Source organism: Acinonyx jubatus, chromosome B4 (genome assembly GCF_027475565.1).
Source record: "Acinonyx jubatus isolate Ajub_Pintada_27869175 chromosome B4, VMU_Ajub_asm_v1.0, whole genome shotgun sequence".
Lineage (NCBI taxonomy): Eukaryota > Metazoa > Chordata > Mammalia > Carnivora > Felidae > Acinonyx > Acinonyx jubatus.
This window is the reverse complement of record NC_069387.1, coordinates 129739467-129761061: the sequence shown is the minus strand read 5'-3', so window position 1 is coordinate 129761061 and position 21595 is coordinate 129739467. Positions and strand designations below refer to the sequence as shown.

Here is a 21595-nt window from a genome sequence, read left to right as displayed (position 1 = left end):
ACAGTTTCGTGTGTGCCACGCAGTGACTTGACAATTCTATACATTATGAAGCACCTCCCACAATAAGTGTAGTTACCATCTGTCACCAGACAGAGTGGGAATTTTAGATGGCAGTCCCAAGAAAGCATTTCCTAGCCTTTCCATCAGCGGGAGGAGAGAAGGGCTTTATTGGGGAGGATAGCCTCTTGCCTTCCAAAGTAGGCCATGGTCAAAGAGCAGGAGTCATTTCCTGCTCAGATTCCAGTGGTCTGGTCCAGAAGCAGGTCATTTTCCCCACTCTGCCATCTCACCACCCCCCGCTCCCGGCTCGGCCATGCACGAGGCCATCCCGCTGATCAGGCTCAGAGTCAATAATACCAACTGACAATGTGGCAGTTTCCTTGACGGCTGAAGCCACTGAGTCCATCCTGACGTACGCCGAGGTCATCGAACTGACCCTGATCAACATGAAGAAGCGGAAGGAAAACCTTCGCGTGCTGAACTGGCTCCACTGGAATGAATGGAGTTACTTTCACGAATACCTAAAGGCACTACAAGAAAACTTCCTCAGGTATTTAAGGGCTTTAGGGAAGGGGCATTGTTTGAGCACCTGTCTATTGTCACACGTGGCAGGTTTTAATTGGAGGCCTAGCCTTGGGACTATCTTTTTTTTAAGTTTATTTATTTTGAGAGAGAGAGAGAGAGAGGGAGTGGGGAGGTGGGGCAGAAAGGGAGAGAGAGAGAATCCCAAGCAGGAGCAGGCTGCGAGCTGTCAGCGCAGAGCCCAACGCAAGGCTTGATCCCACGAACTGTGAGATTATGACCCGAGCCGGAATCTAGAGTCTGATGCTTAACCGACTGAGCCACCAGGTGCCCCTAGCCCTGGGACTCTCTTAAGCACATTCAGCTTTCTTGTGGTTAGAATGTAAACCCCAGAAAAACAGAGACCGGATCTTTCCTTGAAAGTTATTTTTTTCTTAAACTACAACATCATTTATGTTCAGTGAGAAGAAACAAACAGACCTGGAAAAGCACCTGGCCAACATTTTTCTAGAAAAAGACCTAGTCTTTTCTCCTGGGTCCGTAGAGGTGTATCTCTAAACAATCTAGTTTACAATCTAGACAATCTGTCAACCTAGTTTTTAGACTTTTTTTCCTGCTTAGCAGCGCATTATGGATATTTTCCTGTGCCTCCAGCCATTTGCAATATTTTTAATTTCTTTAGAAAATGTTCAGACCTTCCAGAAATGTTAAAAGAACAGTGCAGTGAACATTGTATGCCCTCACTGTGTTTACCAATTATTCACATTTTGCCACATTTTCTTTCTCTCTGTAGTAATTAGGTCAAATTCATTTCCCCAGTGGTGCCCAGAATATCCTTTTTGGTCCTACTTTGACTGCTTCCCAGACAAAGATTGGGAATTATAATTTTTGTGATATCACTTTGGTGTCTTTTAATCTATACCGGTGCTCTTCCTCCAGCTTCGTTATTATTCCCTGAATCAATTATTACATTATTAGTTTCTTATGACATAGATTTTTTTGAAAGACTCAAGCCACATTCTGGATTTTTCTGATTATTCCTTCAGGGTATCATTTATTCCAATATATCCTCTATTTCTTAAAAAAATTTTTTTTCATGTTTATTTTATTTTTGAGAGACAGAGAGACAGAGAGAGAGCGAGCGAGCCTGAGTGGGGGAAGGGCAGAGAGAGAGGGAGACACAGAATCCCAAGCAGACTCCAGGCTCCGAGCTGTCAGCCCAGAGCCCGACGTGGGGCTCGAACTCAGAAATGGCGAGATGGTGACCTAGGCTGAAGTCAGATGCTTAACCCACCCAGGCGCCCCTATCCTATATTTCTTGTAGATGGGACATCGGGGCTATCCTAGGTGCTTGATAGGATTCAGATAAGATCTCTTTGCCAAGAACACCTCATAGACAATGTTGTGAATACACACGGCACAACACCGGGAGACACTCGGTGTCAGGTCAGCCAGACCCGTGGTCTCTGCCGGGCCTCTCCACCGTAGACTCCATTTTTGTGTCGTTAGTCTGTAATAAGCGACGTGATTCCTTGAGACTGGATGAATAGGTTCTCCCCACATCTTCGCCCAGTGGTTTTAGCATCCCTGGATGGTCTTTGCCGAATCAGTTCTTATATTTGGGTTTGCAAAAGGGCCATCTTCCGCCTCCACCATCCCCTCCCCATTTAATAGCTGGCACTTCTCTGTAAAGAAGAGAACAACTTCTTTCGCTCCTTGTGTCTCTCCCTCTCGTGTCTCCTTTGCCTGCTCCCGTAACTCTTTCACAGGGACATCCTGGCCACAAAGGAAGCTTAGGAAACAGCTGGCAAAGAGAAATTAGATGTCCATGACTGGACCAGAGCAGGACCCGCTGGGCACTTCATTACCCAAAATAACACTGGATTCAGGGAGCAAGGGAGAGAGAGAATGGCTGTTGGCTAGGCAGCTATCTGTATCTGCCATAATAGGAGAGAAAGACAACCATGAACACATAGGTAACTACTTCAGACACAAAGTGATATAGTGGCGTTAGTTTCAAAACATGATCCACGCACACTCACAAAAAACCCAGTAAACACCAGAACCACAAAAATGCAGTTCAGCCTAAATGTTCACCAGAAGATGATTGGTTAACAAGCTGTCATATGTGCATATCTGCAGCCAGGAAAAGTGGCACTGTGAATTTAATGCTCTTATTTCATAAGGAAGGATAGTCACAACATATTATTGAGACCAAAAAAAAAATCAGGATGTGGGGTGCCTGGGTGGCTCAGTCAGTTGAACGTCTGACTCTTGATTTCAGCTCAGATCATGATCCCAGGGTCATGGGATCAAGCCCCGTGTCAGGCTCAGCACTAAGCATGGAGTCTGCTTAAGATTCTCTCTCTCTCTCTTTCTCTCTCTCAAAAAAAAAAAAAAAAAAGGTAGTTAAAAAAAATCAGGCTGTAAAATAGTGTGTGTGACAGACACAGTTATTTATCCCCATTTTACAGAAGTCGAGGTCAAGGACAGAACCTTAGAGGGCCACCACATATATGGGGAGGACAAAATATGGGGCAGAGGAGGAGTGGCCAGAAGGAAAGGAGAGCCTGTATGTCAAGATGCACCAACCATGAGGCCAAGGGAAGACAGGGTTAAGGGAAGCAGTGATCAGCAGTGGGCGTGCCAGATGGAGAAGCCTGGGGCTGAGACGAGTTTGGTGATTAGGTAGAGGGTGGTCTTAGCAGGGCTGAAGTCCGACACCAGAGTCTCGGACCTTAGGGGCAAGGTGTGGACCCCCAGGGGTGAAGGAGACCACTAAGAAGCAGAAGGAACAAAATTCTGTACCAAACAGGGCAAGGTTGGATGGTGAGTAATAGGGCTGTTTAAATGTAAAGTGGAAGATACAAGCCGGTGTGAAGGGGGAGAGATGGGAGTTGCAGGTGAGGGAGGAGAGGGTCAGGATCAGGAAGCGAGGGGACCCGGAAACGCTCTCCAGGACTCTCCTTGCTTCTGCCTTCGTTACTTTAGTTCCACATGGCTTTGTTTCTTCTATACTTTGTTTCTTCTTTACTCATCGTCCCAACAGATTTTCAGCCACTTCTACGCACCAGGTGTTATGTCCTGTTTAGAACATACATGTCTGTCTCTCCCAACAGTTGCAACAATCCTTGAAGGTGGGATCCTTGGAATGACAGCGGCTAGGGTCGGGATGGAAGGGTTTTTATTTGCTGGCTCTGCGATGTCGGGCCGGTCACATGTATTCAGTTTCTTTGTTGGTTAAATGAAGATAGTATTTCCTACTTTGGAGAGTGGCACCGATCAAGTAAAATAAGGCACATAAAGCCTGTTTACAGGGCCAAGCCCACAGTAGGTAATTGGACCACTTAGAATAAGGCTTAGCTTCGAGTGACGAAAGAACTCAAAATAGTGGCTAAAACAGGATACAAATTTATTTCTACTGTTTAAAAGGAGTCCAGTAGATATGGCAGGTTGCAGTGTCAGGGACCCAAGTCCCTTTTGCCTTATTTCTCCATAATCCTTCGCCCATGATTCAGGTTCATAGTCTAATATAGCTGCTCGAGCTCCAGCCAACAGGTCCACGTTCCAGCCAGTAAAAAGGAAGCTAAGTCCGAAGAAATGCATCCCTCTTGTGAGTCCCATGCAAACCTTCCATTTTTCATTCCATTTTTCATTCCATTGACCAGAAAGAGTCACACCTAGCTGTGGCATTAGCAAGGCGAAAATAATTTAGGGCTCATACTACATTTATTGAACATTACATCTACAGTGTATTTATTTCAGCGATATATAAGGACATCCTTGTCTAATAAAGGCATCCTTATCAGGTGAATTATAGTGTAGATATTTTAAGACAGGAGAAGCTTTGTAATTGTGTGTGAGCAATCTCATTGCTAAATATATCCACTTTTTGTTGGAGAAGGCATTTCATGAAGTGATTCTAAAAATTTTGTCTACAGAGGAAAATGGTGGCCTCAAAACACATCTGTGCTGTCAGACAGCAGGGCAGGGCTACCCCTGGGGAAGTAGGGCCTGACTGAGTAGAATACGGTTGTGGGGGCCTCTAGGGAGCAGGCAGTGGTCTGTTTCTTGACCTGGGTGCTGGTTGTGGGTGGGCTCAGTACACAAAAACTCCTTGAGCTGCATATTTAGAGTCTATGAACTCTTTGGTATCTATGTTCTAAAGGAACATATTAAGGAATTCCTTTTCCTGGTGTGTTCCTTTCCCTTGAAATACTACAGTGGCTTTGCAGTTACCTTAGTTTTTAAAAGACTCCCATCAGGGGCGCCTGGGTGGCTCAGTCGGTTAAGCGTCCGACTTCAGTTCAGGTCACGATCTCGCGGTTCATGAGTTCGAGCCCCGCGTCGGGCTCTGGGCTGATGGCTCAGAGCCTGGAGCCTGCTTCCGATTCTGTGTCTCCCTCTCTCTCTGACCCTCCCCCGTTCATGCTCTGTCTCTCTCTGTCCCAAACATAAATAAACGTTAAAAAAATTAAAAAAAAAAAAAAAAAAAAAAAAAAAGACTCCCATCTGAAAGAGATCCATAATGAAGCGTTGATGGATGCAACTACACGGTGTCTGGGATTTGCTTCAAGATAACCCATTTGGGGGCCGTCTGGGTGGCTCAGTCAGTTAAGAATCTGACTCTTGATGTCGGCTCAGGTCATGATCTCGCGGTTGTGAGATCGAGCCCCGTGTTGGGCTCTGTGCTGACAGCACGGAGCCTGCTTGGGATTCTCTCTCTCTCTCTCTCTCTCTCTCTCTCTCTCTCTCTCTCTCGCACGCGCGCTTTCTCTGTCTCTCTGCCCCTCCCCAGCTCACGTGCACGTGCGTGCGCTCCCTCTCTCTCTCTCTCTCAAAATACATAAACATTTTAAAAAATAATAAAAATAAATAAAATAACCCATTTGGGGTGGGAATGGGGAATGCAAAGGGAGTAATAAATGAATCAAGATTAACCTGTTGGTAACTACTGAAGTTCGTCTAATGGATAAATGGTGTTAATTATGCAATTTTCTTTTATATATATTTTTTGAGTTTGTTGTTTTTTTTTTAACGGTAGCCGTAACAAAAAACCAAAAGGTGACCCATGCCCTTTGGAGTATTACTTGCAGATGGGCTAGGACTCCTCTGGGACCTCAGTTACCACTTACAGAGCATGTCAGTTAGGAGAACGGTTTTTGAAGTCGGACAGACCAAAGCTCTGTCTCTCTCTCTGCATGAATTAGGTCCATCACGTAGCCTGTGTGAGGCTTGGATACCATCTGTAAAACAGGGACACTGATTGTTCTCACAGGACAGTTGTAGGTGAACGGCGTTCTGTTGTAGATATCTAGCTCTGCGCCTGGCTCAGAGGAAGGGCTCAGTAAATGAAGGCTGTCAGAGATCATACCCGCAAGCCCACACCACGCAGAACAGGACTCGGAGTTGCAAGTCTGTAGTTGGGGGAGACCCGGAGCAGCCCCCCTTAGAAAAAGCAATCCAGGAGTCCCTGCTGTAGGTGGAGGAAGAGCCTAGTCTGCCCGTGCCAATGGAGTGGGTGCACCGAGGGAGCCGGGTCACTGGCTGCTGGAGAACTTCGTTTACATGTGAGTCCAGAGCCCCCAATCCTCACGCTTGTCTGGGGGCAGAGCACCCACCATTCGGAATGCTCTTTGCAGAACCCCGTGAAAGGTTTCAACATATGATTCTGTCCCACAAACTAAAGATGCTTTTCCAGTGGAAAATACGGGCCTAAGGCACGCGTAGGCTTCAACAGCTCAAGAAGTAACAGTATAGAAAATATTACCGAGGAATTACGTCAATGCCTTTCCGTCAGAAAACGTGATCGTAACAAGGACACGTGCAATTTGCTGTCCCTTGCCTCTTTGTCGTACGCAGAAGCAGGCTCCCGAAGGGTTAAGAAAAGTTGTGGCAGAAGATCCCCAACGTAAGAATGTTGTTGCAGCAGAATTTCTTCCTTTGATGTGGGAAAAGATGCCCATTGTTGGGATAACCATTGGTTTTGATACAGGCAGGCTGAGTCCGAGGACCCAGGGAAGGTCCCCCAGGACCAGCCGAAGGGGTCCTTGACTTCGCGCAGGATAGAAATCAAATGCAAGCCACAGAAAGTGAAAAGACTTTATTGAATAGTGTCAATGACAGGTAGAGAATGGCGGACGGATTGTCTGGGAGACTTGGAAAGGAAAGGAGAATGAGTCTCATCCCTGCTTGGGGTTAGGGGTTATATTGGAAAGGGGTCTAAGGTACGTGTTTCTTCAGGAGTCCAGGGTAGTGTCCGATCAGAGGTGTCAGAACAGGTTCCATAAATTCCCGAAAGTAGGGATATTGATGCCAGTGTCAGCCTGGAACGTGTTTGGGATCTGGCTCCTCTTAGACATTATCGGGTGTCTGGGGGCCAAGGACAAAACTCAGACAAGAATTAACTTTCTTACTTCCCCCTAAAAGTGGGAACACAGCTTCTTTGGCTCATGCAGAAATGAGACCTAGCAGAAAAACAGCAGAGATGGAACCTTTCTAAAATGGAGGCCCTTCAGCCTCCCTACCTCAGTTTAGGCCAAGTTCAATGCTGGTTTTTTAATACGAGTCCTTCTGCATCTATCCTGCATCAGCAGAGAAGTATCTGACAGCATCTTAATTCGCACGGATACATTTCTATTGCTCCTTTGTCTACCTTGAGTGCCCATACCTGCTTCTTCATCAAGTAACTGTCTGCTCATGTTTCAAAAGTCAGCTGGTTTATCATCCAATTCATCATTCCAAAAGTGTGCCACACGCTTACCTGACACACTCCGCTGAAAACCTTCTTCCGTAAGAACGCCAGGGGAGTAGCCGGTATTTACTGGGCACTTCCTTTATTTTTTACGTACCAGACACTATGCTAAGCACTTGACCTGTATAGTAACTCCATCAATCCTCACCACAACCCCACTTCCTATTATCACCGTGTTGAGATGGGTCCCCTGGCCTGGAGAGCTCAAGTAATCTGCCCAAAGTCACACATTAAGTGGGAGCGCCCCAACCTGAATTCAGCTTGCCCTCAAAGCTCAGCTTTCTTTCAGATCACTGATTTCTTCACCTGTCCTCCTAATTTGAGTGTGTGTTCCTTGAGTTTAGGAACCACATCTTCTCTAGTTCTCCAAGGGCTGATATGACCCCTACAGCACACAGCAGGGGCTCATGACCGAGTTGTTGGTATGGAGTCAGCTCTCCACTTTAGTCAGCTGCTCTTAAGTGAGTACATTTGTAAATATTTGTCTCTCTTTACGTATGAAAATAGGAGTGAAAAGATCATGTGGACTCTTGAGGTTTTTTTTCATATGTGCCGTTGTGATTTCCCCCACAGGGAGGTGAAGAATATCGATCAAAGAGCATTGGATCAAAAGAAGGCAAATCGCATGTTCATCCAACCTTCAACCTTCATTGAAGAGTCCCCCGACAAGAAATTTAGAGGAAGCCATGAGAGGGAGATGGCGTTTATTTCAAGGTTTGTCCTGTTTTTCTTTCTTTTTTTTCTTTTTTTTTTTTGATGTTTATTTATTTTTGAGAGAGAGAGAAAGAAAGAGAGAGAGGCAGAGAGAGAGGGAGACACAGAATCCGAAGCAGGCTCCTGGTTCCGAGCCATCAGCACAGAGCCTGATGCGGGGCTTGGACTCATGAACGGTAAGATCATGACCTGAGCCAAAGTCAGATGCTTAACAGACTGACTGAGCCACCCAGCTGCCTCTTTCTTTTTCTTTCTTTCTTTCTTTCTTTCTTTCTTTCTTTCTTTCTTTCTTTCTTTCTTTCCTTCCTTCCTTCCTTCCTTCCTTCCTTCCTTCCTTCTTTCTTTCTTTCTTTCTTTCTTTCTTTCTTTCTTTCTTTCTTTCTTTTTCTTTTTCTTTTTTGTTTTGTTCTAATGTTTATTTATTTTTGAGACACAGAGAGAGAGCTCGTGTGTGCAAGCGGGGGAGGGGCAGAGAGAGGGAGTCAGAGGATCAGAACCTGGCTCTGCGCTGACAGCAGAGAGCCCGATCTGGGGCTCTGACCTGAGAACCATGAGATCATGACCTGAGCCGAAGTAGGACCGTGTGACCAACTAAGCCACCCAGGTACCCCTCGAGGTTTGTTCTAACAAAGACCGTGGAAAAGTGGAAATGTGACCACTGTCAGAATTCTTAATGATGTGGAAATGTTGGAAATTTCAGAGCCGACGGCCAAGAAAGAATTTTTGAGACATCTTTGGTGCAAAAAGGTGGTTTTACTAAAGCAGGGGGACAGGACCAGCGGGCGGAAAGAGCCGCACTGGGGTCCTCAGGGGTGACTGATCATATGCTTGGAAGTGAGGTAAAGACAAGGGGACTTTTCCAAAAGGTTTTTCATGCTAAGGAAGACTCACCTCCAAGAAGCTTAGCTATTGTCAAGCTAAAGTTGTTTTTCCTGCTAGCAAAGCATGGACATTAAGACTGTTGGAAGTTCCTGGAGGAACGTCACACTCTGCCTGTCTCAAGGACCTGCCAATGGGCTGCGGGTTATAAGGAAATTTAATTTTATCTACATTTCTTCCTGCCTTTGTTCCCCACGTCACTAATACATGGAAAAGAGCACATGAAGGTTTACTCACTTTTATGTGTTATTCACCCAACTCTCATTTTCACTATAATTCATGGTAGTAGGCGGTGAGGTTTGGGAGTGAGGGGGGGGTATGTTTGTGGGGTTTAGAGCTGACAGCCAAGAAGGAACTCTTGAAGAAATCTTTGGTGCAAAAATGTGGTTTTAGTAAAGCACAGGGACAGGACCTGGGGGCAGAATAGCTGCGCAAGTGTGGGGTTGACTATTTTATGGAGTGGGGGGGGAGAGAGAGTCCAGAGGTAGTTTCCAAAGAGACTTTCATATGCTAAAGACTCACAGATTCCTGGAAGCCTAGCTATCCTCAAGCTAAGGTTGTTTTCCCCTCTGGCAAAACATTAACATTAAGACAGTAGGGGGGTCCTGGAGGAATGCTATTATACTCTGTATTTGCCTCAAGTATTTGTCAATGGGCTGCAGGTTATAAAGAAATTCAGTGTTACCTGCCATTTCCTTCTTGCCTTTGGTCCCCAAATCCCTATGGAGGGGTGATGTTGGGGCTCCAGGAAACTGAGTCTCTAGGTTTCTAGAGATGAGGCTATTGATAAGATTGCCTTTTTCTTCTAATTTAGTAAGGTATTTGTCAACTGATAGATATTCTATCGTTTGTTTTCTGTCCTTTCCTTTGTCCTTTCCTGTGTTCGGGTAGCCGGGAGTGTCCAAGGAATATCATACATATCCCACCTGGGAGGAGGGGTTTCTGCTAGCTTGTGCTTGGCCCTCCGCTTGCCTTAGGCTCCCTCACCAGTAATAAGAGTTACCAATGATTTTGTACCTCCTCTGTGCCAAGCATTTGTACTTTATGAACTGTATGTCAGTTCAAACTAGCTCGAGCGGGGGAAAGTCCTGTGGCTTCAATAACTGGGAAGGCCACAGACAGGCCGGCTGCAGGCATGTTGGACCTAAGGGCTCAATGACATTTTAGGTTCTCTCTCTCTCTTTTTCCCTCTCACCCCCTTTCCCTCTGTGTGCTGGCTTGTTTTCCAAGCTGCCTTTGCCTACAAAAAAAGAGGGCCACGGACAGCCCCAAGTCTATGCTCTTACTGTCTATGACCTCAGAGGAAGAGGGACTTTCTTTCCCAGCCTCTATAAACCAAGCTTCATAAAAGTCTGATGGCTCTGCTTGGGTTAATGGCCCTACCGATCTGTGTATAACACAGTATTTAAGTATTCTTGAACACTGTGTTCAAGAAACAGTGCTATTTGATTAGCCAGGCCTGAGTGTCCCTGTGGCCTGAGAGAGCAGGGCACAGTCAGTGACATAAGTGGAATGGGTGAGATGCCATCAGACAAAGACAACATGCCTACTTTATATCTCATCAAACCCTATTAGATATCATCACTGATGGGGTTTCGGGATGATGGTGGGGTTCGGAGCTGATGGCCAAGAAAGAATTCTTAAAGACGTCTTTGGTGCAAAAAGGTGATTTTGTTAAAGCATGGGGACAGGACCCTTGGGCAGAAAGAGCTGCACTGGGGTCGTACCCGAGTAACTAACTGTATACCTTCAGGTTGGGAGGGCGTTATGGATAGAGTAAGTCTCTAAGATATTTTGGAAGCAAGGTTTCCAGGACCTTGAGGGGCTAGCTGTGTTAGGCAAACGCCATTCGTTACCGTTTAGTAAAACCTCGGTTATGAGACCCTTCAGATGTATATCAGGGGGTCATACGCTTGGAGTAGGATTGCCAGCATATATCTTGGGGGAGTTGAGATAAAGGAAGTTTCGAAAGGAATTTTTATATGTTAAGGTAGACTTACGGGATCCTGGAGGTTGGGATAATGTTAAGCCAAGATTCCCTTTAGTCCCTAGCAAAGTGTCATCATCGAGGCAGCTGAGCTCCTAGAGGGAGGTCACTCTGCCCGTTTCAAGGACGTGTCAGTGGGCTGTAGGCAGTAGGGAGTTTAATTCTTTTTGCCTTTGTTTCTCACATCACCATGGCAAGTACTTAAACCCCCTTACATTTATTTTTTTTAAATCTTTTAATTATTTTTGAGAGAGAGACAGAACATGAGCGGTGGAGGAACAGAGAGAGAAGAAGAGACAGAATCTGCAGCAAGCTGCAGGCTCTGAGCTGTCAGCACAGAGCCCGAAGTGGGGCTCGAACCCCCAAACTGCGAGATCATGACCTGAGCCGAAGTCAGAACTTCACCGACGGAGCCACCCAGACATGCCCCCAAACCCCCTTACATCTCGATGAGGGTGATATTAGGGCTCCAGGAAACGGAGTCTATAGGTTTCTGGAGATTAGGCTTGGATAAGATTGCCTTTTTCTTGCAGTTGACTGTTATTGGTAGACTGAAGGAGACTCCTGTCCTGCTTGACTGTGACCTCTATCAGTCAGCCATCTTGCTTCTTTCCTTTTCCTCTGTTCTTGGGCAACCAGAAGTGTCCGAGGAATATCACACATTCCCACCTGGCAGGGGTGGGGGGTTGCTGTTAGTCTGTACTTTGCCCTCGGCTCCCCCCACCACCCCCCCCATCAATCACTTCCATTTTGCTGAATGGAAAACTGAGGCACTGACAAGCCAAGTAAACACTGACTGAAGGCCTAGTGTTCCAGGTCCTAAAGATACAAAGAAACAAATAAATACAGGCAAACCTTGTTTTGTTGCTCTGTGCTTTGTGGCACTTTGCTGACGCTGTATTTTTTTTTTTTTTTTTTTTTTTTACAAATTGAAGCTTTGTGGCCCCCGTACATGGAACAAGCCTATTAGCGCCATTTTTCCCAAAAGCATTTGCTCACTTCCTATCTCTACGGCACATTTTGGTAATTCCTGCAGTATTTCAAACTTTTTAATTGTATTTGAATTAGTGCAATCTCATGATAAGACTTTAATGGATGAGCAATTGCTCGTAGGGATGAGCATCCGCTCCTGGTGAAGACACTATGAAGATTGTTGAAATGACACCAAAGGATTTAGAGCATTCCGTGAACTTAGTTGATAAAGGGCTCCGGTTTTGAAAGAAGTTCTATGGGCAAAATGCTATGAAACAGCACCGCATGCTACAGAGAAATCTTTCGTGAAAGGAAGAATCCATCCACGTTGCAAACTTCACCATTGTCTTATTTTAAGACATTGCCACAGGGGCGCCTGGGTGGCTCAGTCGGTTAAACATCGGACTTCGGCTCGGGTCATGATTTCAAGGTTTGTGAGTTCGAGCCCCGTGTCAGACTCTGAGCCTGGAGCCTGCTTCGGTCTGTGTCTCCCTCTCTCTCTCTCTCTGCCCCTCACCAACTCATGCTCTGTCTCTCTCTATCTCTCTCAAAAAATAAACATTAAAAATTTTTTTTAAAAAAAGAAAAGAAATTGCCACAGCCACCCAGCAGCCTTCAGTAACCACCACCCTGATCAGTCAGCAGCCATCAACACGGCGGCAAGACCCTCCACCAGCAAAAAGATTACCACCTACTGAAAGCTCAGAGGATGGTTAGCATTTTTTAGTAATAAAGTATTTTTCAGTCAGGCTAGGTACATTTTCTTAGATATAGTGCTATTGCACACTTAATAGATTGCAGTATAAGGTAAGTGTATCTTTTATATGCACCGGGAAACCGAAACAATAATTTACTAGCATTATTGCAATATTCACTTTATTGCAGTAGTCTGCAACCAGACCTGCAATATCTCAGAGATATGCCTCTATTTTTAAAAATATTTTAAGTGCTGTTTTATAATAATTGTTACTATTACTCTATAATATTATGGAGGTCTAATTTACCATAAAATTTGCCCATTTTAAGCAGACGATTCAATTAATTTTAGTAAATTTACAGAGTTTTGCAACAACAGCTGCTACAATCCAGTGTTAGAACTTTTTCATTATCCCAGAAAGGTCCTTCATGCTTGGTTGTAGTCAATCTGTTACCCTCTCCGTTTTCAATTATCTCTCTGGAAATGACATATAATATTGCCACTTCATTTCAAGAGCCAGATATTACGGTGATGTTAGTTTCAAAGGAGACTGGGAAGTGTAGTTTAAAAAAAAATCTGGACATATTACCATCTTAGACAAAAACTGACTCCATCGCTAAAGAAAAAGGGAGAGTGGATGATGGGTTGGTAACTAACCATCTCTGTCACAGATAGATCGTGTTATACTCTCCATTTTTGAGAAGAAACCAAAGCTTAATGGGTTCAGAAATTTAGCCAAGGAAACTTTCCAATCTTTTTTTTTTTTAAGTTGATTTATTTATTTTGAGAGAGAGCGAGAAAAAACACGAGTGGAGAGGGGCAGAGAGAGGGAGACAGAGAATCCCAGGCAGGCTCTGTGCTATCCCCACAGAGCCAGACTCAGGGCTTGATCTCCTGAACCATGAGATCATAACCTGAACCAAGATCAAGAGTCCCACGCTCAACCAATAGAGCCACCAAGGCACCCTGGAAGCCTTCCAGTCTTAAAGGTTACAATTTAAATTTTCCTCTTAAAGAGGAGAATACCACAATTTTTTTTTCCTTTTTTAAACAATTTATTTTAGAGTGGCACCTGGGTGGCTCCGTCATTAAGCATCTGACTTCCACTCAGGTCACGATCTTGTGGTTCATGAGTTTTGAGTCCCACATCTGGTGAACTCATGCCCCGCTTCAGATGAGCTCGAGCCCTGCTTCTCTCTCTCTCTCTCTCTCTCTCTCTCTCTCTCTCTCTCTCCCCGTCCTGGGATTCTCTCTTTCTCTCTGCCCCTCGCTCACTTGCGCTCTCTCTCTCTCTTTCAAAAAAAAAAAAGTATTTTAGACAGAGAAAGCGTGTGAGCAAGGGGAAAGGGCAGAGTGAGAGAGAAAGAGAGAGAGAATCTCAAGCAGGCTCCATGCTGAGAATGGAGTCCAACACGGGGCTCAATCCCACCACCCTGGGATCATGACCTGTGTGGAAATCAGGAGTTGGACACTCAACCAACTGAGCCACCCAGGCACCCCCACAATTTTTTGATAATAGCAGTTTGACGTGAGACCCACCGGCTTGAACCGCGGAATCTCCCAGGATCGATAGTGACTCACTGATCTATCAGAAATGATCTCTCTGATACCCACCTTAGATTCTCGGAAATATAAAAAGCCAACTCATTTTAATTTACGAATATTGTTGCTCCCCCCGACTTTCCCATCTTCTAGTTACTTCTTAATCTAGTAACTCCTAGCTGACCCTTAAAACCCAGCTCAGGCATTACCTCCAGGAAGACTTCCCTGACTTGCCTACTCAGGGTGCCCATTATGTGCCCTGCACTCTCCTGATCGTGCCCCACAGAACATCGCCTACTTAGTCACAGACTTGCCTGTCCGCTTGTCCATCTCCCCAGAGTGACGATTTGGGGAGCTCTCTCAAGAGAGCTTGTTTCCTTAGGGGCCAAGTTCAGTGCCTGGCACCCAGCAGGCCCTCAGTCAGCGCTCAGAAGATGGATGAGGGGACCCTGCACCAGTCACTTGCTGTTTGCCGTTGTCATTGGTTATTTGTCAGCTTTTTCTTTCACCATCCATCAAGATTCCAGCGCAACCTTTGAAGAAACCACACGGAGTTTTGGATCTGAGTTTTGTAAAGTCTTTTTGGTTTCCCGCACAGGAAGGAAAAGGAGGGGAGGAAACGAGAAGCAAGACAGACGTTGAGCCTCTCTCCCTCGTCACTCTCAAGCCCTGATTAATTCTCTTCCCTGGGACTAGGAAGCTCCCGCAGGAGCCCCGGATATTTCCGCCAGGTAGGGTAAGACAAGAGGAACAAAAGGAAACTGTAGCCAAAGACTGAGAAACAGAAACCGGGAAATACTCCACGATAGTTTTACAGTTTTTCCGAGGCTGAGTGAAAAGCAGAAGTGGTTTTTGGTTTCGTTTTTATTTTGTTATTTTTTTTTGCTTGGCTAACCACATTTACTCATGCATTTACTCTTTCGCCCATTATCTTATTTAAAATATTACAACTAACAGTGTTTTATTATACTATGATAAGGGCCACCGTTTATTAACTAAACACATTAAGCTCAACACGCTACAAACATCACCTCATCTTAACCTTCGCAGCAGCCATATGAGTAGAGGTTACCCATTGCATTTTACACGGCAGCAAGCCCAGGTTCAAAGAAGCTTCCAAAGTTCCCTGCGGTAGACACTGAATAAATCACAGTAGCTGACACACAGTCCCTATTTTCAAGGGGCTCGCAACCTGGTGGAGAGAAGGCAGGTGTATCAACAAATTAATGCCCTAAGCTCCAGAGGTACTTACACAGAGGGGACCCAGGAGCCATGCAGAAATACTTTAGAGAAGCGTGGTGTCCCTTGACCCACATCTGGGAAAGATAAGAAGGTGTCTGCCAGGCAGAAGGAGCGGGTGAGGCAAGAGACAGGCATTCTTGGTGGACAGAGCAGCGGAGGCAAAAGTTCAGAGGCAGGAATTAGCATGGCAGGGGATCAAGAAAGTGTGTGACATGGGGCGCCTGGGTGGCTCGGTCGGTTGAGCGTCCGACTTCGGCTCAGGTCACGATCTTGCGGTTCGTGAGTTCGAGCCCCGCGTCGGGCTCTGTGCTGATGGCTCGGAGCCTGGAGCCTGTTTCGGATTCTGTGTCTCCCTCTCTCTGACCCTCCCCCGTTCATGCTCTGTCTCTCTCTGTCTCAAAAATAAATAAACGTTTAAAAAAAGAAAAGAAAAGAAAAGAAAAGAAAAGAAAAGAAAAGAAAAGAAAAGAAAAGAAAAGAAAGTGTGTGACAGGGTTCCCGGGAAGGTGAACCCAGAGAAGATCCTTTGACAAATCAGGAAGGGATATCATCTGTGAAGCACTTTCTTTTCTTTTTTCTTTTTTGTTTAATGTTCATTTATTTTTGACAGAGAGCGAGACAGAGCATGAGCAGGGGGAGGGGCAGAGAGAGAGGGAGACACAGAATCCCAAGCAGGCTCCAGGCTCCAGGCTCCGAGCTGTCAGCACAGAGCCTGACGTGGGGCTCGAACTCACAGACCATGAGATCACGACCTGAGCCGAAGTTGGATGCTCAACCGACTGAGCCATCCAGGCGCCCCAATTTTCTAAGTCTCAGGGAGCTGCTGAAAGATATTAACAAGAGAACCACATGTTCATACTTGGAACATACTTGGGTTTTAAAAGTCCTGATGGCCGATGAAGCAGTAGAAGGCGCTTTGGCTCTAAAAAGATCCGGGGTTTTGAATCTTTGCCCTGCATCCTCAAGTACCTACGTTCTCTGGGTCTGTTTCCTTGGCCGTAAGAAATGTGGATGGTTGCTACGTGGAGCAACCAAAGAGCCCGGCATAGAACCTGTCAATAATCAACAGGCATCGTATTATTGTTTCATAAATCTCCTTGCGTTCCCGCATCCGGGACGCTTTGAGCTTGGCTGCCTGAGATCCCTGGCCTAGCCCAGCCCGGAAGGACTCCCTGGTTTTCTGGGCTCTGGAAGGCCGGGTTTCACACCTCTTGTGGCAGGCATAATCCTTCTCACACACCACAGGGCACTGAAACGGTGAAGCTCCAAAAAAGACACAAATTCTCACCTGCGGGGGAAAAGTCTCTAAGCTCCTAAAGTTTCGCATTCAGACAGGGCGTAGCCTGGGCCTGAAGATGTCTCCCTGGACCCTTCTTTCAGAGTCACTAAGGACGGGGAGGGGGGTGGGGGGACGGCAGGCTTTCCATAGCCTGAAGAAGAGCATGCCCCCTCTTCCTGTTACAAATACCGGAAGGGAAACTGAAGGAAGCCGTCTTTGCCCCGTGCTAGGCATAGTCCATGGTCCCATTCAAGTCTAGGAACAGTTCTGTGGGGTGAATTTTATTTTTCCTGTTTTTCAAAGGAGGCCGCTGAGGCTCACCAGAGTCGAGACCCAGGCCCCTCGTGGGTCCCTTTCAAACATCCGTAGCTCATCGTGCTGTTCCTTTGCTTAAAATCTGCAGTTTCTCCTTAATCTCCTGAGGATCTAGGGTTAAAATTCAGTCTTAGACACAAGGCCTTCTCGAGGTAGCCCCACCCCCATTCCCAGTCACCTCTCAAGCCACACTGTGTCCCCGCAGCTATGGCAGGAGGCTGAGCTCTTCCTGCCTTTGGGCCTTGCTGGGCACAAGCTTCTTCCCCTGTAGGAAATGCCATTCCCCCTCCCGCCCCTGACCCCTCTGTCCAGCCAGCCCTTGCTACTTCTGCAGAGTCCATGCAGATGATGTCTCCTCCTCCAGGAAGCTTTCCCTGACATACACAGAGGACATCATGGTCAAATGCCTCTCCTCAGAGCTCTTAGACCTTTTTTAACATGAAAATTCACTGAGCCCAAAGTAGTGCAAGGAACTACACTTGACCCTCGAACAACACGGGGTTTAGGGGCACAGTCAGAAATCTACATGTAACTTGACTCCCCCCAAATGTAACTACTAACAGCCTACTGTTGACTGGAATCCTTCCCAATAACATAAACAATTAATACATATTTTATATATGTATTATATACTGTATTCTTAAAATGAAATAAGCCAGAGGAAAGAAAAGGCTTTGAGAAGATAATCAGAGGGGCGCCTGGGCGCCTCAGGAGGTTAAATGACTGACTCTTGATTTCAGCTCGGGTCATGATCTCGTGGTTCAAGGGTTCGAGCCTCACATCAGGCTCTGCACTGATGGCGTGGAACCTGCTTGGGATTCTCTCTCTCCCCCTCTCTCTCTGCCCCTACCCTGTTTGCTCTCTCTCAAAATAAATAAGTAAGCTTAAAAAAAAATCATCAGGAAGAGAAAATACCTCTTCAGTACTGTAAATGTATTTATTGAAAAAAGTCTGCATAGAAGTGGACTCACATACTTCAAACCTGTGTTGTTCAAAGGTCAAGTGTACATTGTTCCTTTCTGGACTGGGAGGTTTGGGGCACACCCATTTTAGAGAAAGCATCTAGTTGTTGTTTTATAGGATTACTGCTCTAGGGAGGGGGAAGAGGCTGGTTTCAAGTGCAAATGGACTGGCAGGTGATCAGATGCTGACCTGCTCTAGGCCTTTTCCTGAGCTCAGAGCCCTGATTCTCCCATGTGCTGCGGACAGGACAGCCAGAGGTCATACTGCTCTTTGCAGAACCCCGTAAACATATCACCACTCTAAATTCCGGCACCCAAAATACAGGTCTGGCATAAAATTTAAATCTTCAGTATATCTACAAACTTTGGTAACTTCAAGTAACACATAATATGTTAAGAAATTACAACTCGATTACTAATTAATTTTTTTCTTAATTATAACTTTTACTTATTCATTTGTTTTATCACCTTGAGCAATGGCACACAATAGCATTGTGCTTGTCAGGTCCTTGCTCTGTTCTAAGCATGATCCGTGTATTCTCTAGTTCCCACAGCATTCCTGTAAACTATGGGGTGTCATTAGCCTCGCTTTATAATGGAGGCAACTGAGGCTCAGAGAGGTTTAGAGACTGCTGCCCAGGCTCTTGCATTTGGTAGACAGTACAATGATTTGAAACCAGCAGTCAAACTTTACGGCCTGAGCTACACCCTATATCTTTAAGTTTATTTATTTATTTTGAAAGAGGGAGAAAGTGGGGGAGGGACACAGAGAGACAGAGACAGAGAATCCCAGGCAGGCTCCACGCTGTCAGTACAGAGCCCGACGTGAGGCTCAAACTCACGAACCATGAGATCATGACCTGAGCCGAAGTTAGATGCTTCACTGACTGAGCCACCCAGGCACCCCTGGCCTAACTATTTTTAAGAGAAGTCTTCTTTTTGTTTACCTTTTTTTAAAGTTTATTTATTTTGAGAGACACAGAGCGCGAGTGGTCGAGGCGCAGAGAGAGACAGAGACAGAGAATCCCAAGCAGGCTCCACCCATCAGCTCAGAGTCCGATGTGGGGCTTGAACCCATGAAACCGTGAGATCATGACCTGAGCCAAAACCAGGAATCAGGCACTTAACCGACCGAGCCACCTAGGCACCCTTAAGAGAAGTCTGAAGTAAAGTCAATATGAAGAAAGTTTTATCAATTTATTTTTTTCTTTTGATTAGAGAAATAGCCACTCATACCGGAATGTAGCAGCATGGTTTGCACCCCACTGGTTTGGGCTGTGGAACGTTTCAGGTTAGGAGGGGCTTATGAATACTATTATTTCTGACATTTTGATATTTTAGAATGTAAGAGGACGGCAACCAACTCAATTCATTTTAACGGTATTCATTGCTCTTTCCTCTTCCTTAAATATGCTTTAGCAACTTTTTCATGTGGCTAACTCCTACCTGATCCTGAAAGGCCAGCTCAGGCATCACTACCTCCAGAAAGTCTCCCCAGACTGCACTAGTGACTGCCTATTTTGTGTTCTGTGCTTTTCCAAGTTTGCTCCATTGAATATGACCTACTCTAGTGATGGAATTATCTGTCTCCCTCTCTGTACTGTAAGTCTCACAAATTCAAGGACCTTGTCTCATTCAGCATTGAAAATTTTGTACCTGCTCCTGTGGCTGGCACATAGTAAGGATTCAGTGAATTTTTGGTGAAGGAATTAATGATCAGCTACTGTGTGTTTAGCATTCTGCTTCAGTCAATTGCTTATACAAAAAATTGATTTCATTTTAGGACTTGGCCTCTCTATACCCATAAAGTTGGAAATAAATCCTCTTAAAAGCTCATACTGATTTCCAAATGTTTCTGTTTTTATTTGAATTAAAATAATACATATTCATCCTTTAAAAATTAAGTAAAGGGGCGCCTGGGTGGCGCAGTTGGTTAAGCGTCCGACTTCAGCCAGGTCATGATCTCGCGGTCCGTGAGTTCGAGCCCCGCGTCGGGCTCTGGGCTGATGGCTCAAAGCCTGGAGCCTGTTTCCGATTCTGTGTCTCCCTCTCTCTCTGCCTCTCGCCCGTTCATGCTCTGTCTCTCTCTGTCCCAAAAATAAATAAACGTTGAAAAAAAATTTTTTTTTAAATTAAGTAAAGAAGGGGTGCCTGGGTGGCTCAGTCGGTTAAGTGTCCAACTCTTGGTTTCGGCTTAGGTCATGATCTCACAGTTTCATGAATTTGAGCCCCATGTTCAGCTCTGCACTGACAGTGTGGAGCCCCACTTGGAATTCTCTGTCTCCCTCTCTGTCCACCTCTCCCCCACTCGCGCTGTCTCCATCTCTCTCAAAATAAATAAACTTAAAAAAAAAAAAAGGTGGTTATGAGAATTCAATTGGTTAACATACGTAAAGCACTGAGAACAGTGCCTGATGCAAGGTAATATATGAGTGCCTATTCAATTAACTGATTATGGAAAGCATAACGCAAATGCTAATTAACTAATAACTAGTTCTACAAAGCTTGTTACAAAAAATTGCACCCCTCTGGACCTCCTTTGCATTCTCCAGCAACACATTTCCACTTTCTTAACTGATTGTTTTGGTATTTGTTATCCTTCTAATGTCTAAATACCACGGTGCTCTTTGATTTTTCAGTGTTAGGCATTGTCTGTTGAGTTCCTACTGGGAGTGGTTAAGGACTGGGCTGTCTCTCATATGCACACACTTTCTGTCTCTCATCCTCCCGGTGTGTTTCTGTTGTGATTCGGTTTGGACCACTAATCAGCATTATACCATCAACACAACTGCCGTGAGCCATGGAGGGTACTATGGTATTTTTGTTTTCTTGTAAAACTTTTTGCTATCCCTGGAACTAAGCCTTTCTTTCTTTTTAATCTGCCTGTTTTCTTGCCTTTTTTTTTTTTTTTCATTATGTACTTATCACAGTTTATCTCCAAATTTCTCCTTGGCCACCTAAATCTCCCCCCAGTACATTCAGACACTTCATAGTCTATCAATTTCACCTTCATTTCCCAGCCTCCTGATCAGTTTCACTCTGGGTGGTTTCACTCTAGGCTGTTGATGTAATCCTGGGGACTTAACTTCTGCATTCCCTTCAGCACACTGGTTTTTCAATGTTTGTTTTTAATCTGTGTCTTTATGATTCATCCACAGGAAGGACACCAAGGAGTCAAAACCAACTCAGAAAAAGGAAGTCAGTTTCCATAACCCCTCACCTTCTAACACACCTGGATTAATCCTTATCCAAGAATTGGGAGAACTTTTGGCTGAAGCCTGCCCATGTTGGGTTTCATCTAAAACAGAAACAACAACAAAAAAATAATACTGCAACACATTTAATCATTCCCAGTCCATGGGACAAAGAATATTAAAGTTCACTTCTCTCTGGACCAAAGTCAGGATTTAAACTGAAGTCACCTCATTCATTCATGCCTTTACCAACTAAATCTTCCACTCACTTAGTAGCAGTGATACTATGGAATACATAATATTATTATATAACACAGTAATAGTAATCATAGGAGAATCATTTATTGAGCACTTAATGACATGCCGAGTACTCTGTTAAGTCCTGCTTTTTTTTTTTTAACTTTTTTTTTTTTTTAATTGAGAGATAGAGAGAGACAGAGCATGAGCATGGGAGGGGCAGAGAGAGGGGGAGACACAAAATCTGAAGCAGGCTCTAGGCTCCGAGCTGTCAGCACAGAGCCTGACACAGGGCTCGA

The 21595-nt window shown here is 45.2% G+C and overlaps 1 protein-coding gene and 1 long non-coding RNA gene across 8 annotated transcripts in view; one reads left to right on the top strand and one right to left on the bottom strand.

The window, feature by feature from the left end:
- FAM227A (family with sequence similarity 227 member A) overlaps positions 1-21282 on the top strand; it is a 76821-nt gene extending 55539 nt beyond the window's left edge. For 6 of the 7 annotated variants that reach the window (XM_053226797.1, XM_053226796.1, XM_053226799.1 and 3 more), the window contains 3 exons: positions 398-550; positions 7850-7990; positions 21024-21282. In XM_053226797.1, coding sequence (XP_053082772.1) covers positions 398-550; positions 7850-7990; positions 21024-21192 — 463 coding nt within the window. In that variant the 3' untranslated portion in view covers positions 21193-21282. Of the gene's footprint in view, positions 1-397; positions 551-7849; positions 7991-14665; positions 14804-21023 lie in introns of all 7 variants that reach the window. The other variant, XM_053226798.1, reaches the window with a different exon arrangement.
- On the bottom strand, positions 10083-14909 carry LOC128316502 (uncharacterized). Its single transcript, XR_008300519.1, has 3 exons — positions 14378-14909; positions 12833-12998; positions 10083-11525 (listed from the first exon to the last, which is right to left on the bottom strand). It is a non-coding gene; the product is annotated as an uncharacterized LOC128316502 (long non-coding RNA).
- Positions 21283-21595: the final 313 nt, after the last annotated feature.